At 37.9% G+C, this 20050-nt stretch overlaps 1 protein-coding gene across 2 annotated transcripts; it reads left to right on the top strand.

The window, feature by feature from the left end:
- Nucleotides 1–381: 381 nt before the first annotated feature.
- Nucleotides 382–11436, top strand: fgf17 (fibroblast growth factor 17). 2 transcript variants are annotated; one of them, XM_038267762.1, is made up of 5 exons: nucleotides 382–755; nucleotides 902–938; nucleotides 1149–1293; nucleotides 7201–7307; nucleotides 11027–11436. In XM_038267762.1, the coding sequence occupies exons 1-5, from the start codon at nucleotides 724–726 to the stop codon at nucleotides 11312–11314; spliced, it is 609 nt and encodes a 202-aa protein (XP_038123690.1). In that variant the 5' UTR covers nucleotides 382–723; the 3' UTR covers nucleotides 11315–11436. The 2 variants fall into 2 exon arrangements, with proteins under 2 accessions (XP_038123690.1, XP_038123689.1); XM_038267761.1 differs by having other exon boundaries at nucleotides 1116–1293.
- Nucleotides 11437–20050: the final 8614 nt, after the last annotated feature.

The following is a 20050-nucleotide window of genomic DNA, read 5'->3' as shown; positions in this document are numbered from 1 at the left end:
ACCTGGATCAAGATAATGTCCAGCCAGCAAAAACTATAAAGGTAGAGTTAAATCTGCCTCACCTGGAAAAACAGGTCAGCTTTTCTCCTGTGGGAAATCACTCCGTTTCAGAGATAAAGGAGTGACCCTCTCCTTAGTTCATTTCATTGCTTTAAAGACAAAAATATAATTTCTGTATAATGATTTTTTTATTAATTAAAAATATTTGCAAGACAACATGAAAAATTTTTTTGATTTGCACCCAGCTGCCACGTTTTTCTTTCTTCTTCATTGTAAATGTAATTCAGTCGTTAATAGTTTTAAATAAATCAGCAGGTGGGAGGTTAAGCCTAATGGTTAAGGGAGGGACTTCGCCATTGTACCATTCCACCCGTGGGCAGCCCAGATTCCACTCAGGACAGATCTTTTCAGAGGCTGGATTCTGTCCAAACAGATGAACATCCCTCCCCAGATGCAGACCTCCTATCATGGATCTCATTGTTACAGATGCCTTTGATAGATCTATCAAAGATCTAGTGGCTGTTCGATTCTCGGAGTAATTTCTTTTCGGAATCTGATTTTTTTTAATTATTATTATTCATTATTTAGGGACACTTTGTTGGATGGATGGACATCAAAAGTACAAATACGACTTTATGGAAGCTTATGGATTTATTCACTTCATCCTTTTGGCATCTAGGCCTAAGGAATCTCTAGATTGATTGGAGGAAAAATTAAACAAGAATGTATGGAATGAACCAACGTTGTTTTTACATGTAAGTTGACTGAGTCTTTAAATGTGTGACTGTGTAAATTCCTGGATAGGTGTCGAAAAGTCTTCAGAAAAACAAACAAACAACGAAAGTCCGGAATTTGTCGCTCTAACTAATTTATTATTGTTTTGTTTGTTTGTTTTTTGCAGATCTTTTAATATTTTTGTTCTTTGGTGCCACGCTCAGGTGAGAAAGCTTAAAATGTTTGAAAAATATATTGTTAGAATTGTAACAGAAAGACATGACGAGTTTGATATTTTGGCTAATTTAGAAAACCAAGGGCAATAAGATTAACAGCGCATTGCATCCCAGATTAGAGACAGACGCAATTATGGATTTTATTTTTCCCTTTGCATAAAAAAGGGGGAGAATCACTCGTCTCCTAATTTTAACCAGTATGTGAGGACGCAGGGCGCATTGACGGACCAACTCAGCCGCAGGCAGGTCCGGGTTTACCAGCTCTACAGCCGCACCAGCGGGAAACACGTCCAGATCCAAGGGAAGAGAGTCAGCGCGACGGCAGAGGATGGAAACCTGTACGGTAAGAACTGAACCCAAAAAGGCTGATGTCCTCATATTTCAAAAACCTCCTCAAGTCTCCCGAGGTAATGATCCTAAAGTTGAAATGTGCATTTTCACCAGGGAGTTATAAATATTTCCCTTTCGTGTAAAGATCTAAGTGTTTATTATTTAATTGTAAAATGCCAGAATAGATCATGTGAATTGTTTTGGTTTGTCCAAAATGAATTTGATTTTTCAGATTCAAGCCAGACATCCTGGGGAAATCAAATTATGACATTTGAATCAAGAGTTGCTCTCCAGAAAGTAAATAAAGTAGCAAAAAAAACAATTGATAGCCATATTTATATTATAAATATAATTTAAAAAAAAAACGGTAGTCTAGTGATAAACCGATAAAAGCAATTAATGGACTGTTAAGGCTGTTCGTTTAATCAAGTTGCTTCCAAAGGTATTTTGTTTTGAAGCTAAAAGGAACCACTGATTCGTTCAGGACTCACCTGTTAGTTTAGTTTAACAATAATACCTCATTCAATTGTGCCATTGGCAGCAGCATTCTGGCTTTATAGCTTGTTTGAATTCGGTGTGGTAGCTGACACTAAACTTTATTACTGTTAAGAAGTTTCCTCTGAGGACTAAGGTGATAAGCTCAGGTTTTTTTGTGGGACAAAGCCTCTGCTGGGGACTACTGTCCTCTGACAAAACCTGTAGTTTCTGCATGTCCCTCCCTCTGAAAGCTGTTTTTAGGATTTTATGTTAATTTGGCCCCTGTCCTGTATCCATGAGGACATGTCTGGCGAATTAGCAGCTGATTAGGAAAAGTCCTTTGTCTCTGTAGTCCCAATACACAGAGTTGTTGTAATGCCCAATAGCCATAATTAACAGCAGGATAAAGTCAATTGCAAATGTATATTCTGCTTCCAGAACAGTAATGGTCAGAGATAAGAGTTGTTTAATCAAGGGACCTGACATTTAAATGTATGTCTGCTCAGTTTCTTTGACAAAGATCATCAGAAGCCGCTCGTGACAGGAACAGATATAAAACTACATTCTCCTATAATACAACAAGTTATCTAACACTATGTAATTAGATGATACTACCATACTAACATTGCTTTTCCTTAATTAAGTGGACATGCCAGAAATCTGAAGCTTCAAAGGCCACTTTTGAAAAGAATATATTAAAAGTAGGCTATGGTTTATTGTCCCACAGTGGGAAAAATCTGGTGTTTCTATGAAAAAGCAAGAAGCCAATGAAAGCATATGGACAAGACTATAAATATGAAGAAATATAAGACATAAAAAAAGCCAAAACACAAAAAACTTTTAAGCACGACAACATTTAACAGTTGTTTGAAGAGATGCCCTCCTTCGACCGAATGTATCACAGTAATCAAATTTAAGTTAATAAAAAAACAAAAACAAAGTCTTAAGAAAATGTGGAAATACCTGAAATGGTGTATTAAACACTGACAGAGCACATAAAACCTATGCACCAAACATGGTCGTGAACACAGGTTTTGCCTGTCAGGAGTACTGAATATTAGTCTGAAGCAGTTGGGTGCAGGGATCTCTGATAATGGTCCTTAATGCATTTTGGGTTTAGTATTCTTTCAGTAAGAAGTGTTCCAGCTCTCCAACAGCTTCATGCATGGGGTGTGAGACATCACCCCACAGTGATGTTACTGTGTTCAGGGGGGCATCTCAGAACAGAGCTGGTATCCCTAATGAGCTTATCCAACCACCCAGTGTACACAAACAAGGAATGTAACACTGGTTTCAAATACTTAAAGGACAGACCTTTGGTAAAAATACAGTATTTAAGCTTTAGAGGAGATAAGGGAACAATATGCCTGTTTGTGTACAGTTATTTTTCATATAAAGAAGAGTAAAAAGAAAGGCAGGTTGTGCAAATTTGCATATTTTGTTTAACAGCAGTGTAGCTGACTAACCAGAAACTAAAATAAATAGATTTTTTCAAATAGCCCCATAGCACAAACCTGAATAGATTGTGTCCAGGATGTCGGTAGAGATTCTTGATACTGGACTTTCTAAACCTATACTATCCAACTCCACTATTAATTACTGACAACGTAAATTGCAATTAGAGCACATAGCATTGAGCCTTTTATTATTCTTTGTGTAAGAAAAACATATTTTTTAGTTTTTAATATCAAAGTTATGTCCTGTCCCTCATTTTTCTCATTTGTATAGAAAAACACAAGTACGAATACTTTGAATGGGTTATTACATCTGGGACTTTGTACATTAATAGCAGTGCCGCATATATACTACTGTATGTCTAAAACTGAGGATATCATAAGAGGGTCTATGATATCATATAATGGAGGCAGTGTAAACTAAATGCATTCCATTTAAAACTAAGCATATACCGGGAGACTTCATCAAAATTGTCTGACTCTGAGTTAGATTGTGCAAAAAAATAAAAAATTATATCGGCTCACTGATGTTTTTAATATATAACAAAGAACTATAAGTAAACAAAATGCAAAGTTATTTTATGATTTTAAACGATGGGTTACAAATAGACAATTTCCACATGGAATTATTGAGTAGAATCAAGTTTAATTCCTTTTTTTAATTTTTTACTTTATCTATAAAGTGCCAATTCAGAAGACATGTCATATAAAGGCTCTTTACAGAGACAATTCAGTCAGCTGATACATTCAAATTGGTTCAGAGTTTTTATTTATTACACTAAATGAAAAAACTAATGAAAAATAAATAAAGATCAATGAATAATAATAACAGCAACAACAGCATCATTTAAATAATTATATTAAGGTTGACAATTTGTTTTATTCCTTTAAATTCTTTATGCTAGTTTTGATTATTAGAGTTGTATCTAAATACACAAGAATTATAGATGCATTACTCAAATCAACAATCTCTCTTTAATTTAACATCTGATAGACAGCGAAGAAACAAATTATATTTTATTCGGTAAGCGGTTGATGAGCTTAAAGGATGAGCTTAAAGGAGGTGCATCAAAATATTAAGAAAAATATTGTACATTCTATATAAATTAACACTTAACAAGATGACCACTTATGGAGTTCATAAAAGATTCAATATCATTTGCCAGATTTTTAGTAAAAAAAAAAAAAAAAGAATTATAACAATGAGCCCCCCAGAGCAGGTTTTACAAATTTTTTGCAGGATGAGCTGTTTTGGCTTTCCACACCCAGTCCTCTCAAAAGCCATGCTACCACAACTTGCAACCAGACTAAGGCTGGTGCTTGGTTGATGGGCTGCATCAGACCTTTTCAGAGAGCTTATTTCCCCTGATGACATCATAAGGGAAATGCTTTTCAAACAGCATTTTGAGCACATCTTAGGTGGTGAAAGGCAATTAGAAAGATGAAAGGGTTTTTTTCATTTGTGAATCTCATATACAGGCTTCAGGACACATATGGCAGTAACAAAATGTTTAGAATGTGAATTTTATGGGACCTTTAAATAATAAACAATATAAAAGGAGATGCTGACATCATGGCAAATGTAAAGTCCCTGTCCTGAAACAGCAGAAAACTAAGGGTGTACAGTGGAACTCAGATAGCTAGGGAAAAATGACAAGTGCTATATCATATCTAACAAGTTTATATGCACTCTAAATTTCAGATGTTTTGCCATGACAACTTCCAGTCCACTATAGCATTTCCTGGTTGTTTGGTATAAAGAGTGGTAGGAAACAGTTATGCATAAAGAATTTTCCACCTACATGAAAAGAAAACATCATGATGTCTCTGTGAGCATTCATCTAACTTTACCAGCTGATGAAGAATATTACAAGTCCTAATTAGATGCATTCTATCCCTCATTGCCTTTGGATATTTTTCTTTTTTTTTAGAGTGAAAAAGCAACTTTACCTGGTTTGGATGGAGGAGGCAGATTCTCAGAGAGAACCATCCTACCTGTAGCAATTTCCCACTTCACACCCAAACGTGACCTATTTCAACTGCAAATAACACTGTTCCTTATTCATCCCTTCATTTTTTTTCTTTTGCTGATTATTTTTCTTTCTATATGTGCTGATTTTTAACAATCAATTAAGTTGAACAGCCGTGTTTAGATGCATGAGGTATTCACAATACTGTGAGAAATCCTGCAATGGTAATGCAGTTTAAGAAAATCTGAGAATCGGCAATCTCAGATATTACCTATTGCCTTCTGCTGTTTACAAAATCACTTTTATTAATTAGATTAGATTAGATGAGCTTTATTGATCTCACAGCGGAGAAATTCACTTGTCACATATTGGCATAGAAGTCAAAGAAGGTGCAAACAAGGAGGAAAAAGGTGCATTAAGAATAAACAATAAACAATATATATACAGTATATCCAGGTATATACAGTATATTAAGACAAATAAGGATTAAGGTGCAAGTGTACATGTATCACACACAATGAAAAACAAAATAAAACAAAGAAATAAGAAATAAAAGAAATTATGCAACTCCAGAAATCTGAGTCTATTTGTGTTTGTTGCTGCATGTTATACTCTTGATCAAAAAGCATCTTTACTGTTACAGGAGCTCTTCAAAAGTCAAATAGATACACTATATTGCCAAAAGTATTTGCTCACCTGCCTTGACTCACATATGAGCTTAAGTGACATCCCGTTCCTAATCCATAGGGTTCAATATGACGTCGGTCCACCCTTTGCAGCTAGAACAGCTTCAACTCTTCTGGGAAGGCTGTCCACAAGGTTTAGGAGTGTGTTTATGGGAATTTTTGACCATTCTTCCAGAAGCGCATTTGTGAGGTCGCACACTGATGTTGGACGAGAAGGCCTGGCTCTCAGTCTCCGCTCTAATTCATCCCAAAGGTGTTCTATCGGGTTGAGGTCAGGACTCTGTGCAGGCCAGTCAAGTTCATCCACACCAGACTCTGTCATCCATGTCTTTATGGACCTTGCTTTGTGCACTGGTGCACAGTCATGTTGGAAGAGGAAGGGGCCAGCTCCAAACTGTTCCCACAAAGTTGGGAGCATGGAATTGTCCAAAATGTCTTGGTATGCTGAAGCATTCAGAGTTCCTTTCACTGGAACTAAGGGGCCAAGCCCAGCTCCTGAAAAACAACCTCACACCATAATCCCCCCTCCACCAAACTTTACACTTGGCACAATGCAGTCAGACAAGTACCGTTTTCCTGGCAACCGCCAAACCCAGACCCATCCATCAGATTGCCAGATGGAGAAGCGCGATTCGTCACTCCAGAGAACGCGTCTCCACTGCTCTAGAGTCCAGTGGCGGCGTGCTTTACACCACCGCATCCAACGCTTTGCATTGCACTTGGTGATGTATGGCTTGGATGCAGCTGCTCGACCATGGAAACCCATTCCATGAAGCTCTCTGCGCACTGTTCTTGAGCTAATCTGAAGGCCACATGAAGTTTGGAGGTCTGTAGTGATTGACTGCAGAAAGTTGGCGACCTCTTCGCACTATGCGCGTCAGCATCCGCTGACCCCGCTCCGTCAGTTTACGTGGCCTACCTCTTCGTGGCTGAGTTGCTGTCGTTCCCAAACACTTCCATTTTCTTATAATACAGCTGACAGTTGACTGTGGAATATTTAGGAGCGAGGAAATTTCACGACTGGATTTGTTGCACAGGTGGCATCCTATCACAGTTCCACGCTGGAATTCACTGAGCTCCTGAGAGCGACCCATTCTTTCACAAATGTTTGTAAAAACAGTCTGCATGCCTAGGTGCTTGAATTTATACACCTGTGGCCATGGAAGTGATTGGAACACCTGATTCCAATAATTTGGATGGGTGAGCAAATACTTTTGGCAATATAGTGTACCTTACTTGTTAGACTATAAATCCATGTGCCACAAAATCCCCCACAATTTCCTAATGTGTTGGTCCTGCTAAAAAGTGTTCTCTGTTTTTCTTTTTATTGCAGCTCGCCTGTTTGTTGAGACTGACACATTTGGCAGTCGTGTGAGGATACGAGGTGCAGAAAGTGGGCTTTATCTCTGCATGAACCGGAAGGGCAAACTTGTTGGAAAGGTAAAGGACAGCTTTCCGATTTATTTGTGTTGTGTTAAAAGCCACAGCGATTATCTTGTCATAAAAAAAATTACAAAAAGACAGATTTTGTAAAAGCTGATTTCGACTGAAACAGAAGGAAAAACAAAAAACTCAAAACAACAAACCTTAATTTAATTACTAAGTATATTAAATAATTTCTTTTTTGTTTAACCATCTATAAGCAAACAAGATTTCTGTTTTTCATTTAAAAAAGTAGAGATGCATCAACCGTTGGTTCTAACCTTCTTTAACAATGTAAGACTTACCTCTTAAAATCTATTTGGAAATACCACTTCAAACCTTTTTGAATCTATTGTCGCTATAGTGACTTAAGTTATGTGTAGAACAATGCTAAACATCAGTACTTCAGATACCAGAATTTTAGGCTCTAAAATAAATTTTTTATTTTTGTAATTAGGGCTGGGTATTTTCGCCAAAGTCCTGAATCGATTCGATTTTGATTCTAACAGTTCTAAATTTGATTAATTTTGCTTCGATCTGTTTTTACAATAATGAAAGCGTTTCAACTATTTTTCAAAATACTCATGTATTTTGTGTTTCCTGTCACATTAACCACAAAGTGCAAACTTGTAAATCAGACAGTTTAAACATGAGATGTTAACAAAACTGTCTCAAAAGTGCAAACTTGTTTGTGAAAAGTGAAAAATTGAAGCCTCACTTGAGCAAGCAGATGTGACACAGCAAACATGCATGAGCTGCATTATCTTCACTGCACAAACCATATTTGCAGTGTTGTCTGTAAGAACTACAGGGTGTTTTCCGGTCAGCCCCCATTTGTTAATGTCTTCAGTCAACCTATTGGGGATATATGAGTGTATCTCTCCTTCTTTTCTGAAAAAGTTTTTCTTTGCATTTTTTATTATTTTTTTTTTTTCCGCCGGTGTGTCATGTCATAGACGTGACAGACAAAAAAAAAATGCTTTATGATAACCTGTGGGTAGGACAGTGCGAGACTTGTGGCTATTTATGCCAATGAACTTATAGCACTGGCCTAAACTTGTTTATCTAACAGGGAGAAGGAGAACAGTAAAACTGCCATCAGTTTGAAGGCACTAAAACTTGCATGAGTGCTTTTCCAACCAGAGCCAGTACAGGGAGATGACAGACCACTCAATTGTCTCATAAATACGCTCATAAACACTGACAAAATCACAGGTCTTACAAGTGGATTTATTAAGGTAAAAATGTTACTTAGAGCTGCCTTAGATCATAATGAGGAGAACAGAACAGGGGAGTGTTGCTGCTGTTAGGACAAGACGGACACTTCTAGGGGACTCTTTTTGAGCTTGAAAAGCTTGAGCTTTTTCCTTTTACAACAATTCTAATGAAGTTTCAGTTTTTGTTTGGGGTTAGCTCCCCCCAGTGTACAAAAGCTGTATTGTTTAGCCTGATGTCCCCATTTCTGTTTCCAGTGGCTGTGTGAAAGATGAACAGCAATGAGGTACTGAGTTTAAGTGTGGCAAAACATTGTCATATGATGATGTTGAAAATAAGAAATATTTAACTTTGGTTTTGTACCATATTCCTGCAGCACTGGCAACTGGTTACTGCCACCCTTTTTTAAAGTTACTCAGTGCCAGTGATATTAGTACAGGTGATATTAGTACAGATGCCCTCGGGTCATGACAGAGGGGTCATTCAACTAGTTGTAAATTGACTTATGATATGAAAATATTTTATGTAGAATGAAAAGTTTCTTATAAGTAAAAAACGTAGAATCTATTACTGTGGTCATCTTACATAGAATAGAATAGAATAGAATAGAATAAAATAGAATAGAATAGAATAGGAAATCCCTTTATTGTCCTACGATGGGGAAATTCTGGTGTTTACAGCAGCAAAAAGATTATAGAAAAAAATGTCACAAGTGTGGACCTTAGAAAAATGAATAAGAATAACATAATAGGGAAGAGTTAAAGATAAACAATAAAATAATGTACTGTAAAGTGTTTTAACATTATAAAACTATGCACCTGGAGAATAACTAACCAATATACAGCTATGGACATTTTTACAGTAATGAATATTTGAAAATAACAGCAACATGGTGCATTTAGGGTGCAGCAGTCTGTCACTGAAGGAGCTGTCCTGTTCAGCAACATCTTCATGCATGGGGTGAGAAACATTATCTAACAAGAATGTTAATTTAGATAGGATCCGTTTGTTTCCCACCTCCTGCACTGAGTCCAGGGGGCATCCAGTCACAGAGCTGGCAGAGAGAATTGGCAGAAAGGCTTTATTTAAGTAAGATTTTTAAAAAGAATCAATAATTTTAAGTGGATTAAATATAATAGGTGTCATTAAATTAAACCAGTCTGGTTTGATGTAACTGTTACATGTTACATTTCAAAGTGTAGGTATTGCCAAGTGGTGGTATTGAACATCTGTAGATATTAGAGTTTCAGTAATTCCATGTTACAGTATTGTGCCTCAGGAGATTACAGTAGCTCAACCTTATTTAACAAGTCTCACAAGTCTGAGGGTTAAGTCCTTTAATCTCACTTTAGCTTTTTAACATGTTTCAGCTCTTCCCTTTACTTAAGTGGAATTATAACCAATGTGTTTATATTGTGTGATTTGAAAGGACATAAATCTGTTTATGTCATGTATAGGAGGATATGCCAGAGTTATGTTTGAATTTGTTATCAGAGAGGGTGTGGACAATCATTGTTTACCTGCTGCATTTTGTTTTTCTCATTCAGAAATTAGAACCCTGATCTTAACTGATAAGTCAGAAAACTACTACCCTGCAAGCTACAGGAATTCATAAACTCCCAAAAACACATCTTGCCAGCAGATATGTTTTCCTCAATATAGCAACGTTTCGATCTAGTGAAATGCAGTGACATGTATGATATCACCACGTCACCCAGAGGCGGAAGGCCAAAGCAAAACAAACATGGCTGCGCCTGTTCTGGCTGTGATACCTTTTTTTTTTTTTTAAACATACAAAAGGATGTGATTCCTTGCCTTTGTGGATGGGAAGAAGGTTGAAAACAATTCTGTATGATTCAACCCTTAATGTGAGAGGAAATGCATTGCATTTTGTGTATATTCCTTGCAGTATTCAGACAGTCACTAAGAAGATCAATTTGGGAAAGAAACAATGTTAAATTGAAGATGACCCACATTCTGAGTTATAGGGCTAATCTCAAACCAGCCCCTAAACAATACCCCTATGCACTAACACTCTTGAGGGCTATCCTAAAGCATTTTTTGAGTAGGGGAAGTTGACCATCCAGTACTTGAATAGCAAGTCTGCATCAGTGCAGTTCGGCTGGCATATACTTCTTCTCAATTAGCATATGCCATTTTTCAAAAATGTCACATTCCACTTTTGGCTTTCGCTGTCTCTCAATTATTGACTAAGCAGAGAAAATACAGCTTGCCAAACTTGGTATTTGTAAAGAAAAAAGAAAACCATGAACCATTTTTACTTTTTACACAACCTTTCTAATTATGGTATTGCATAAGGTCCAAAGAAGGTGTACATCCTGTATCACTTCATCTAATGGTACATCTTTGTTTTATGTTTCAGATCTCTTTGTGCTTATGTAGCTGCTAGTAATTTTCTCAATTACTGTGAGAATTGCTTGATGCATATTTTTCTGAACATGTTCTTAATAGATCTTTTAAACATCATCATTAACAAAAATATTCTCTACTTGCTCACACAGCCCAACGGCCGCAGCAGGGACTGCATCTTCACTGAAATAGTTCTGGAGAACAATTACACAGCATTGCAGAATGCAAAGTATGAAGGCTGGTACATGGCTTTCACCAGGAAAGGGAGGCCCATCAAAGCCTACAAGACAAGGGAGAACCAAAGGGAGGTCCATTTCATCAAAAGGCTCCACACCGGCCCACCACACTTCCCCAACACAGACCAAAGCAAGTTTGAATTTATCCGATTTCCAGCTATGGGTCGAGCAAAGCGAAATTGGAAATCACGTGGCTCTGTCTAACAACAAACCAAAACCTTGGATGGGTAAAAGTTGTGGAAAATGAAAAAAAAAAAATAATAATTATGACAAAATAAAAGCAAAAAACAAAAAACAGATGCAATTATTTTTGTATAATTTTGGAAGCAAAGTTGTGACATCAACGTCATAAATCTGAAATGATAACGCTGTAAAATGATTGTGTAAATACAGACAGAGAATAAAGAAAATGAATTATATTTATGCATTGATCACTGTGAAAATTTGTGTAATTGTAATTTTGACAGCTTTCGAGTCAAATCAGGTTTTTTCTTTTGAAGCCAAAGTTTAAGATACAAATGATGAGTCAGTGGTTAATGGAAAAGAAATCAGCATAAATGTGAATTTTGGTTGTTGTTGGTCTGTTTTTTTTTTATAAACTTCAAAACATGGATGTAAATGCTCATCGAGTGGTTTTTTTGATTTATAAATAATTCCAGCTACCTCTGGGTTAAGGCCAGATTATATTTTAAAGGTATTTCTCAGGTCTGGGTTAAACTTGGTTTAAAAGAGTGTGCTAATATTATAGGAAATAATTCTGCAGTCATTGCTGAGAAAATAAGCTATGAGTAAATCAGACCAGCTTTCAAAAACTCCAGCTAAAGTATACGAATGAGAAGAAACTCATGAAATGGTCAAAGTTACGTATTTCTATTCATATAGAAAGCGAATTCTAAGGCTTTGGGACAACAGCTAATCACAGTAAGAACCATTATCAAATGGTAGAGAAATATTAAACACTAAAAAACCTCATCAATTCATTCAGGAGGTAGCACAATGGTCGGAGTACTTCGAAGACCTCGTTTATCCCATCAACAAGTCTTCCATTGAGGAAGGAGAGCCTGGGGTCTCTGGGTCTGGTTCCTCCATCTCTGGTGCTAAGATCACCGAGGTGGTCAAAAAGCTCCTTGGTGTCAAGGCCCCAGGGGTGGATGAGATTCACCCTGAGTACCTTAAGGCACTGGATATTGTTGGGCTGTGTTGGTTAACGTGACTCTGCACATTGCATGGACATTGGGGACAGTTCCCCTGGATTGGCAGACTGGGGTGGTTGCCCCCCTGTTTAAAAAAGGGGACCGGAGGCTGTGTTACAACTACAGAGGAATCACACTCTTAATCCTCCCTGGTAAGGTTTATTCCGGGGTTCTGGAAAGGAGGGTAAATCGGATAGTTAAATCTCAGATTCAGGAGGAAAAGTGTGCTTTTTATCCTGGCCGTGGAACACTGGATCAGCCCTACACCCTCAGCAGGATCCTGGAGGGTGCAGGGGATTTTGCCCATCCAGTCTACATGTGTGGTGATATGGTTCTATTGGCCTCATCAGGGCGTGATCTACAGCTCTCACCACAGCGGTTCGCACCCGAGCATGAAGCAGCATGTGAGGATCAGTGCCTCCAAATCCAAGACCATAGTCTTGAGCCGGAAAAGGGTAGAGTGCCTTCTCCAGGTTGTACAGGATGTACTGCCCATAGTGGAGAAGTTTAGGTATCTTGGGGTCTTGTTCACGAATGAGGGTAAGATGGAGTGGGAGATCGACAGGCGGACTAGTGCAACATCCGCCGTGAATAAGTGTGCACTGTACCGGTCTATTAAGGTGAAGAGAGAGCTAAACCAAAAGGCAAAGCTCTCCGTTTACCGGTCAATCTACGTTCCTACCCTGGGATCTCGTTCTTTCTGTCATGACCCAAAGTTTGTGAACGAACAAACTAGAACCCAGATACAAGCCGCTGAAATGAGTTTTCTCCGTAGTGTCACTTTGCTCTCCCTTAGAGATAGAGTGAGGAGCTCAGTCATCCAGGAAGGACTCAGAGTAGAACTGCTACTCCTCCACGTCAAGACGAGCCAGGTGAGGTGGCTCAGGCATCTGGTTAAGAAGACTCCTTGACGTGTCCCTGGTGAGGTGTTTCAGGCACGTCCCACCGGGAGGAGGCCCAGATGGCGACACCGGACACAAAGGAGGGAGTATGTTTCTCGGCTGGCCTGCGAGCGCCTGGAGGAGCTGGCCCAAGTGGCTGAGGAGAGGGACGTCTGGGCCTCCCTACTGAAATTGCTACCCCTGCAACCCGATCCCGGATAATCGGAAGAAGATGGATGGATGGATGGATGGATGGATGGATGGATGGATGGATGGATGGATGGATGGATGGATGGATGGATGGATGGATGGAGATTACTGTTTTATATTAAAATCGATCCATCCACCCATTTTTACCACTGTTACCTGTCATGTCCCGCACTTTATGTCAGTTTTTAAATGTCAGTCTTGTATATTTCTTGTATATTTGTATACTGCAGAGAGTAAACGTAATTTCATTTCCCTTGTATGTCTTGTACATATGTAGAAAATGACAATAAAAGCTGACTTGACTTGACTTGATTTTCTGTCACGCTTTATCCCATCTGGGTTTACGAGGGGTGCTGGTGCATATTCCAGCTGTCTATGCACGAGAGGCCTTGTATGAAAAGTGCAGTGCACCCCATGAAAATAAGTACCATGTCCTCGATACAATGCACACGTTTGCAGACTAGCAAACTGCTAATACTCCTGCTTTTACAGTGGAAATCATATTGATAAACAATCAACAAGTTAATTTCCCTTTAGGACTAAAAGAGTATTTTTGATTTATTTTTATTACATTGATTTAAACAATATATACTGGATGAGTTTTTCAACTTTAGAAGGAGCGAGGGTATACTTAATTAGCCTCATCTGGTTTCTATGTTTCACTGAAACTCAGGACTACAATTTGTCCAGGACGACTGAACAAGTCCCTCTACAAAATAATTGAAGTGTGTGGAGAGCATAAAGTTCCTGAGCATTCACTTTTCTTTTGACTTAGAACACACCCCACATGGTTAAGAAGGCCACTTTATTTACACAATTCAAACATATAAACAATTGACGTAAAACAAGTGTCAGTTAAAAATCACTATTAAAGTAAAAACAAGTGTCAGTTAAAATCATTGAATGAGGAGCTTGTTAAAATGCAGTTCTCTATCATCTGACGCAGAACATAAAATGTTTTTAAAACCTTACAACTGAATAAAATCCTCCATGTTTTGTGTGGCTCTGTGGAAGTGAAACTCCAGCCTGATCCTGGCTTTAACGTTGCACCTTCACAGGGCCACGGCGTCAAGGTGAGGTCTCTCCTGCAGTCTGTCTCTACGGGACAAATAAATAGTCATTTTAGCTTCACTGATTAAGAAGTTTAAAAGTCTGGTCTTTGAATTGTTGCTTTTGTTTTGACAGACTCCTCCAACAAATAGAGAAGTTGCAAAACTGCCAAAAAGACTAAAAATATTTGTTGAAAGGCTAAAAATTGTCTTTAGTCTGACGCAGTCCATAAAAACATGAAAAATTGAGACATCTTGAGACAGACTGCAGAAGGGACAGTCGTTTAAAACACCTCAATTGATGACGGATAAAAATGAGTTTGTGGCAATGGCGCCGTGTAGAAACCTCCACTGGAGATGGCCAGTTCTTTTTTTAATCGGAGGCTTATATAAAGTCCTCCACTGGGGTGCTCTGCAGGGGCAGAGCTAGAAGGGGGGCCGGGGGTGGCCATTGCCACCCTAAGCCAATCATTGGCCACCCCTGTGGCCACCCATACCACTTTTTCCCTCTAATACAGACAGTGGCAACAGTAGTACTCTCAAATGGAATATTCAAACCGTTTTAATTTTTCATATATTAGCATTTACTTGACAACAAAAACAAAGTGGTTAATTATGCACATAATATACTGAAATTAAAGATAAGTACAGAATTCATGCTCTTTTCAGAACTAGATTTTATGTTATTTGGGGTAAAGAGAAAATGATGTGTCTCTGCTCATCATCTAGGAGTCCTCAGTGAAATCATAGATAAATAACTATTTTAATAAAAACGTATTAAATAATCAATTTATGTAGATATTTTTACTTTCAAATATCATTTATTTGCAGAAGGATTATTGATATAAACAAATAATGACAATGGAAAAGATTTTTGCCCCAGAATTTAAACCTGAAAGAATTGTATCCACTATATATGCGTCTATTTGTTAGTAAAGGCTGTAAAGGATAGTTTGTCTTCATTTAGAAAATATGGATGTTGTGCTCATTAATTTTCCTGTTGGAACAGTGTAGCTTAACCCTGAGGTTCTATCGCCTATCCACTTTTGGCCACCCCTCAACGTACAGTGGTTATTGCCTGGCCACCCCTATAAAAAATCTTAGGCTACGCCTCTGGTGCTCTGCCAGCAATTTTATCCGTCCATAAGTAGACTGCATGGTTCTCCAGGTGTCTTTGAGTCATTATTTTTGAGCCGGCTCGATAAACAGTTTTTTGGTCCATGCCTAATAAAACCATCTTCTGTGCGTCCAGGCTGGAGAGCAGAGGTGCGCTTTGCTCCGGGAGCTGGGTGTACAGGGTCAGGCCAGGAAAGGAGTCCGTTGGGTCTGGTTGGCTCTGTCCTTTATAGTAAGCGCAGAGAAGGCTCCTCTCCTTGGCCGACAGCTTTCCCCTCAGGAGGTCCAGGAAGCACCGCACCAGCCTGGCGGACCGTACCCCCATCACGGAAGAGCGGCAAGTTAGTGAAGAGAGCAGATGCGTAGTTTTGAGCTCTGGGTAGCAAACTTCTTGAATAACAGTAGAACAGTTATGAAGCCCTGAATTTACACATAAAAAAAAGGAATCTCGTCGTAACTAACAATAATAATAACTTAAAGCCTCATGTGAAAACGAGAAAGAAAACTACAAGCAAGAGGAAAACACTGACAGCAATGAATAACAACAAAGCTAACACCAAAACCAACAAGGCTCTGCTAACTCACGACTACTGCATGGACACCGATACCAGAGGGACGAAAAATACCCTTACATCACCATGCAAAACTGCTGTACCACACAAAAAGACGAAAGGAGACGATAAGGTCAGTTCCAATGCATCCAATGCCAAGATTTTAGAAGCTGTTGAAAATCTACAGAAAATGATGCTGAACTTTGGAGAAGAAATGAAACAGAACACGCTCTCCATTGCAAATATTGCCAAAGTGGTGGAGTTCAATAGTGCTGAAATTCAAGATTGTAAGAAAAAAAAACGAATGGATGGAAAGTGAAATTGCTCATCTTAAAACCACGAACGCCGAGCTGACAAAGAAGGTCCAGGATTGTGAAAGAAAAGCGACAGAATCAGAGCGCTATAAAAGAAGATGGAATCTGCGCATCAAAGGCTTAAAAGAGCGAAAGGACGAAGATACAAGACAGGAAGTCGCAAACCTCATCAGACAGATTATGCCGCATTGGAAAGAAAAGATGGACTCTATCCTGGACACTGTACATTGTCTTGGCCCAAACAACACCAACCACTGAGGGCAGATTATTGTACAGTTTTCAGGATAGTTATTCAAACGAACTCTGGCGATCCACTAAACAACATCTCGTCTGCAGGGAGCTCAACATCCGTTTCGCTGAAGACAGAGAAGCACAGCTGGCCCTGTGGCCCAAAGTAGAGCAAGCACGGAAAGCTGGAATAAAGGCGGTATTTAAAAGTCCATATGCCTTTATCAACGGTCAACGAGTTACTCCTTAGAGACACAATAGTTCTACACAACACTTCTAACTTTAAATAACCTTATCAGTTCAGGAGTTATGTTACCTACAGTTCAATTTGTTCTCAGGTAAAACCCATTTAAATACTATTCAACCTTATTTTATTTATTTTATTTCTGTTAATGCAAGGGGACAAAGATTTGACTAAAAGGATAAGTTTCTTTTTATTTTTTAAAGGGAAAAATGCTAATGTAATATTCTTAAAAGAAACTCACTCAAAACATGATGATAGCCAGTGGCACGGGAAGGGGGGTGCTGTGGGGGCTGCAGCCTCCCTCGTCATAGCATCAGCCCCCCATGGTGGGGGGCTGTGGGGTAACATAATATTGTACTTAAAAACATGAAATTATTTATGTATTTATTTTTTAAAAGACTGTTTGATATGGGATTAAAATGATGGGCTGTGTATAAGATATAAACTAATGATTCATTATTTTAATATTTCATAAAAAACTAGGCTACTCCCCCTGAAGTGCTTCCGCCACCTTACATTCGTTTAGGCATGGGTAGCAATAGGCAGCAGAAACGTATTTCTGACTATTTCGAGGTGAGAAATGGTTTTAATTCCCCTATACGCTAGAATAAGGCTGCATATCACTAAATATTAGTCTGTATTAAGCTATTAAGTGATAAAATATGAAAATATTATTTATTTTTTTGTGTGTGTTTTTTGTTTCAGATATGAAATCATTCCCCATATCCATAGTCGAATGGACTTTCAAGATGTTCAATGCTCAGTTTAGGCTATATTTAGGCTATGTTTCATTCAAGTATTCCTGTTCCTGTTGATTGCAAGCTGTTGTTTGTTTTCAATTCAATTCAATTCAGTTTATTTATATAGCGCCAAATTCACAACACATGTCATCTCAGAGCACTTTACAGTTCAACCAGATCATCCAGTCAAATTGATACAAAGTTTTCTGTCTAAGGAAAACCAGTTGATTGCATCGACTCATTGACTCAAATACAATCCCTCACACTAAGCATGCTTGTAGTGACAGTGGAGAGGAAAAACTCCCTTTTAACAGGAAGAAACCTCCAGCAGAACCAGGCTCAGTGTGAGCGGCCATTTGCTGAGGCCGACTGGGGTTCAAGAAGACAGAAGCAGAGACATAAAAAGCAGCTTTAAAAGGCGGCCCCGTCCAGGAAACACACAGCCAGGCAGACGATCAATTTTGAATGATTAAGGGAGAAGATATAAAGTTTAAAATGTTCATGCTTTGTTCCGATGCATTTTAAATGGCAGTTTTTGGCGACAAATGTAGGCCTACAATATTATGTTAAAAACGTCAGCCACAGCCCTCAACATAATGACGTCACGTGTTTTCCAACCCAGCCATCAGCCCCGCTAGCTTGAAACAGCTTCCAGCGCGCCTGATGATAGCAACTTTTGGATTAAACAATGGAGGGGATGAAGCTTATTTTTGTCATGGTTCTTCAAGGTCAGCAGGGGTCGCTATTCTGCTAAAAAACTTCCAAAGTCAGGTAATCTCAAGTAAAATGGATGAAAAAGGTCACTGGTTATTCCTCACTGACTGTTTGGATAACCTAACTTTTATTTTGTTAAATATATATGGTTATAATAGTCAAAACCAGAACAAATTATTGCTAGAGGAAATAACCCTAAACTTAGACCACCTAAAATTACTTTACTTAACAAACAAGGTTGTAATTGGTGGTGATCTCAACCTTGTTCAAGATGAATATTATGATAAAATTTAGTAGACGTGTGGCGTCATATAAAATATTCATGGTTTAGTTCAAATAGCAAATCAAGACTTGATTACTGGGTTACAACAAATTAATTATTAATCAATGACATCAACTCAGACATTTCTGCTGCACCGTTAACTGACCAAAGTCTTATTTCCTTACAAATGAAACCTCAAAACTGGAAACCGTTCGCAAATAAATATTGGAAATTTAACTACAGTCTTCCAAAAGAATTAATCCAGAATATAAAGCATTCTAAAGAATTAAATTACCCTGTTCAAAAATGGGAATTCCTAAAGTACAAGATCAGCCAATTTTCTATCTCATTCAGTAAACAAATTAAAAAAGAACTCCAAAGAAAAGAACTTGATATTGTACAACAACTAAATATATATTGCAATAAACCCAACCCATCAAGTAAAGACAAACAAAAAATGCGAATCCTCCAAAATAAACTGGATGAAATGTATATTCAAAAGGCCAAAGGAGCCTTTGTTAGATCAAGAGCGAAATGGATCGAGGAAGGAGAAAAAAACACGGCCTACTTTTTTCATTTGGAAAAAAGAAGACAACAACAAAATTCTATCCAATCCTTAATAATAAACAATGTTGAAGCAATTTATATACTTCCAAATTCTCAGAATCAAAATCTCACACCTTTCTTAATCAAATTGAAACATTTATCCCCAAAATAGATGATAACTACAAAAAAATCTGCGACAACATTATTACAATGGAAGAACTTGATAAGGCTTTTAATCGTGTATCATTAAACAAAGCACCAGGTCCCGATGGACTTAATGGGAACTTTTATAAACACTTTTGGAAAGACATCAAAATATTAATGCATCAAGTTTTTACAGACATCTTTAAAAGTCATACTATACCTACCACAATGAAACAAGGAATTACTATTATTATTATGTATCCCAAAACCAGACAAGGACCCCAGAATTATTGAAAATAGAAGACCCATTACACTCAGAAATTCAGATTATGAATTATTAACATACATATTTACCATAAGTCTACAATCCGGAATCTCAAACATAATTGCAGAATCTCAATCTAGTTTCCCAAAAGGAAGATCAATTCACAACAATATTAGACTGGTAAAAGACCTAATTGAATATAGCAACATGATCCAAGATGATGGCTTTATTCTTTTTCTTGACTTTTATAAGGCTTTTGACTCAGTGGAACACAAATTCTTATTCGCAGTTCTTGAACATGTAGGTTTTGGGGCAAACTTTGTTAACTTAATCAGAGATCTGTATCAAGGCATTAATAGTTGTGTAATACTTCCTAAAGGCACCACAGCTAGATTTAACATTAATTTAATTAAATCTGAAATTAAATACTTGGGAACTATTGTAACCAAAAATCAAAACTCAACCTTAACTATTAGAAACAAA

Source organism: Cyprinodon tularosa, unplaced genomic scaffold, assembly GCF_016077235.1.
Source record: "Cyprinodon tularosa strain WSP-4 unplaced genomic scaffold, ASM1607723v1 ctg683, whole genome shotgun sequence".
Taxonomy (NCBI): domain Eukaryota; kingdom Metazoa; phylum Chordata; class Actinopteri; order Cyprinodontiformes; family Cyprinodontidae; genus Cyprinodon; species Cyprinodon tularosa.
The sequence above is the reverse complement of the archived record's forward strand: the minus strand, read 5'-3'. Positions and strand labels throughout refer to the sequence as shown.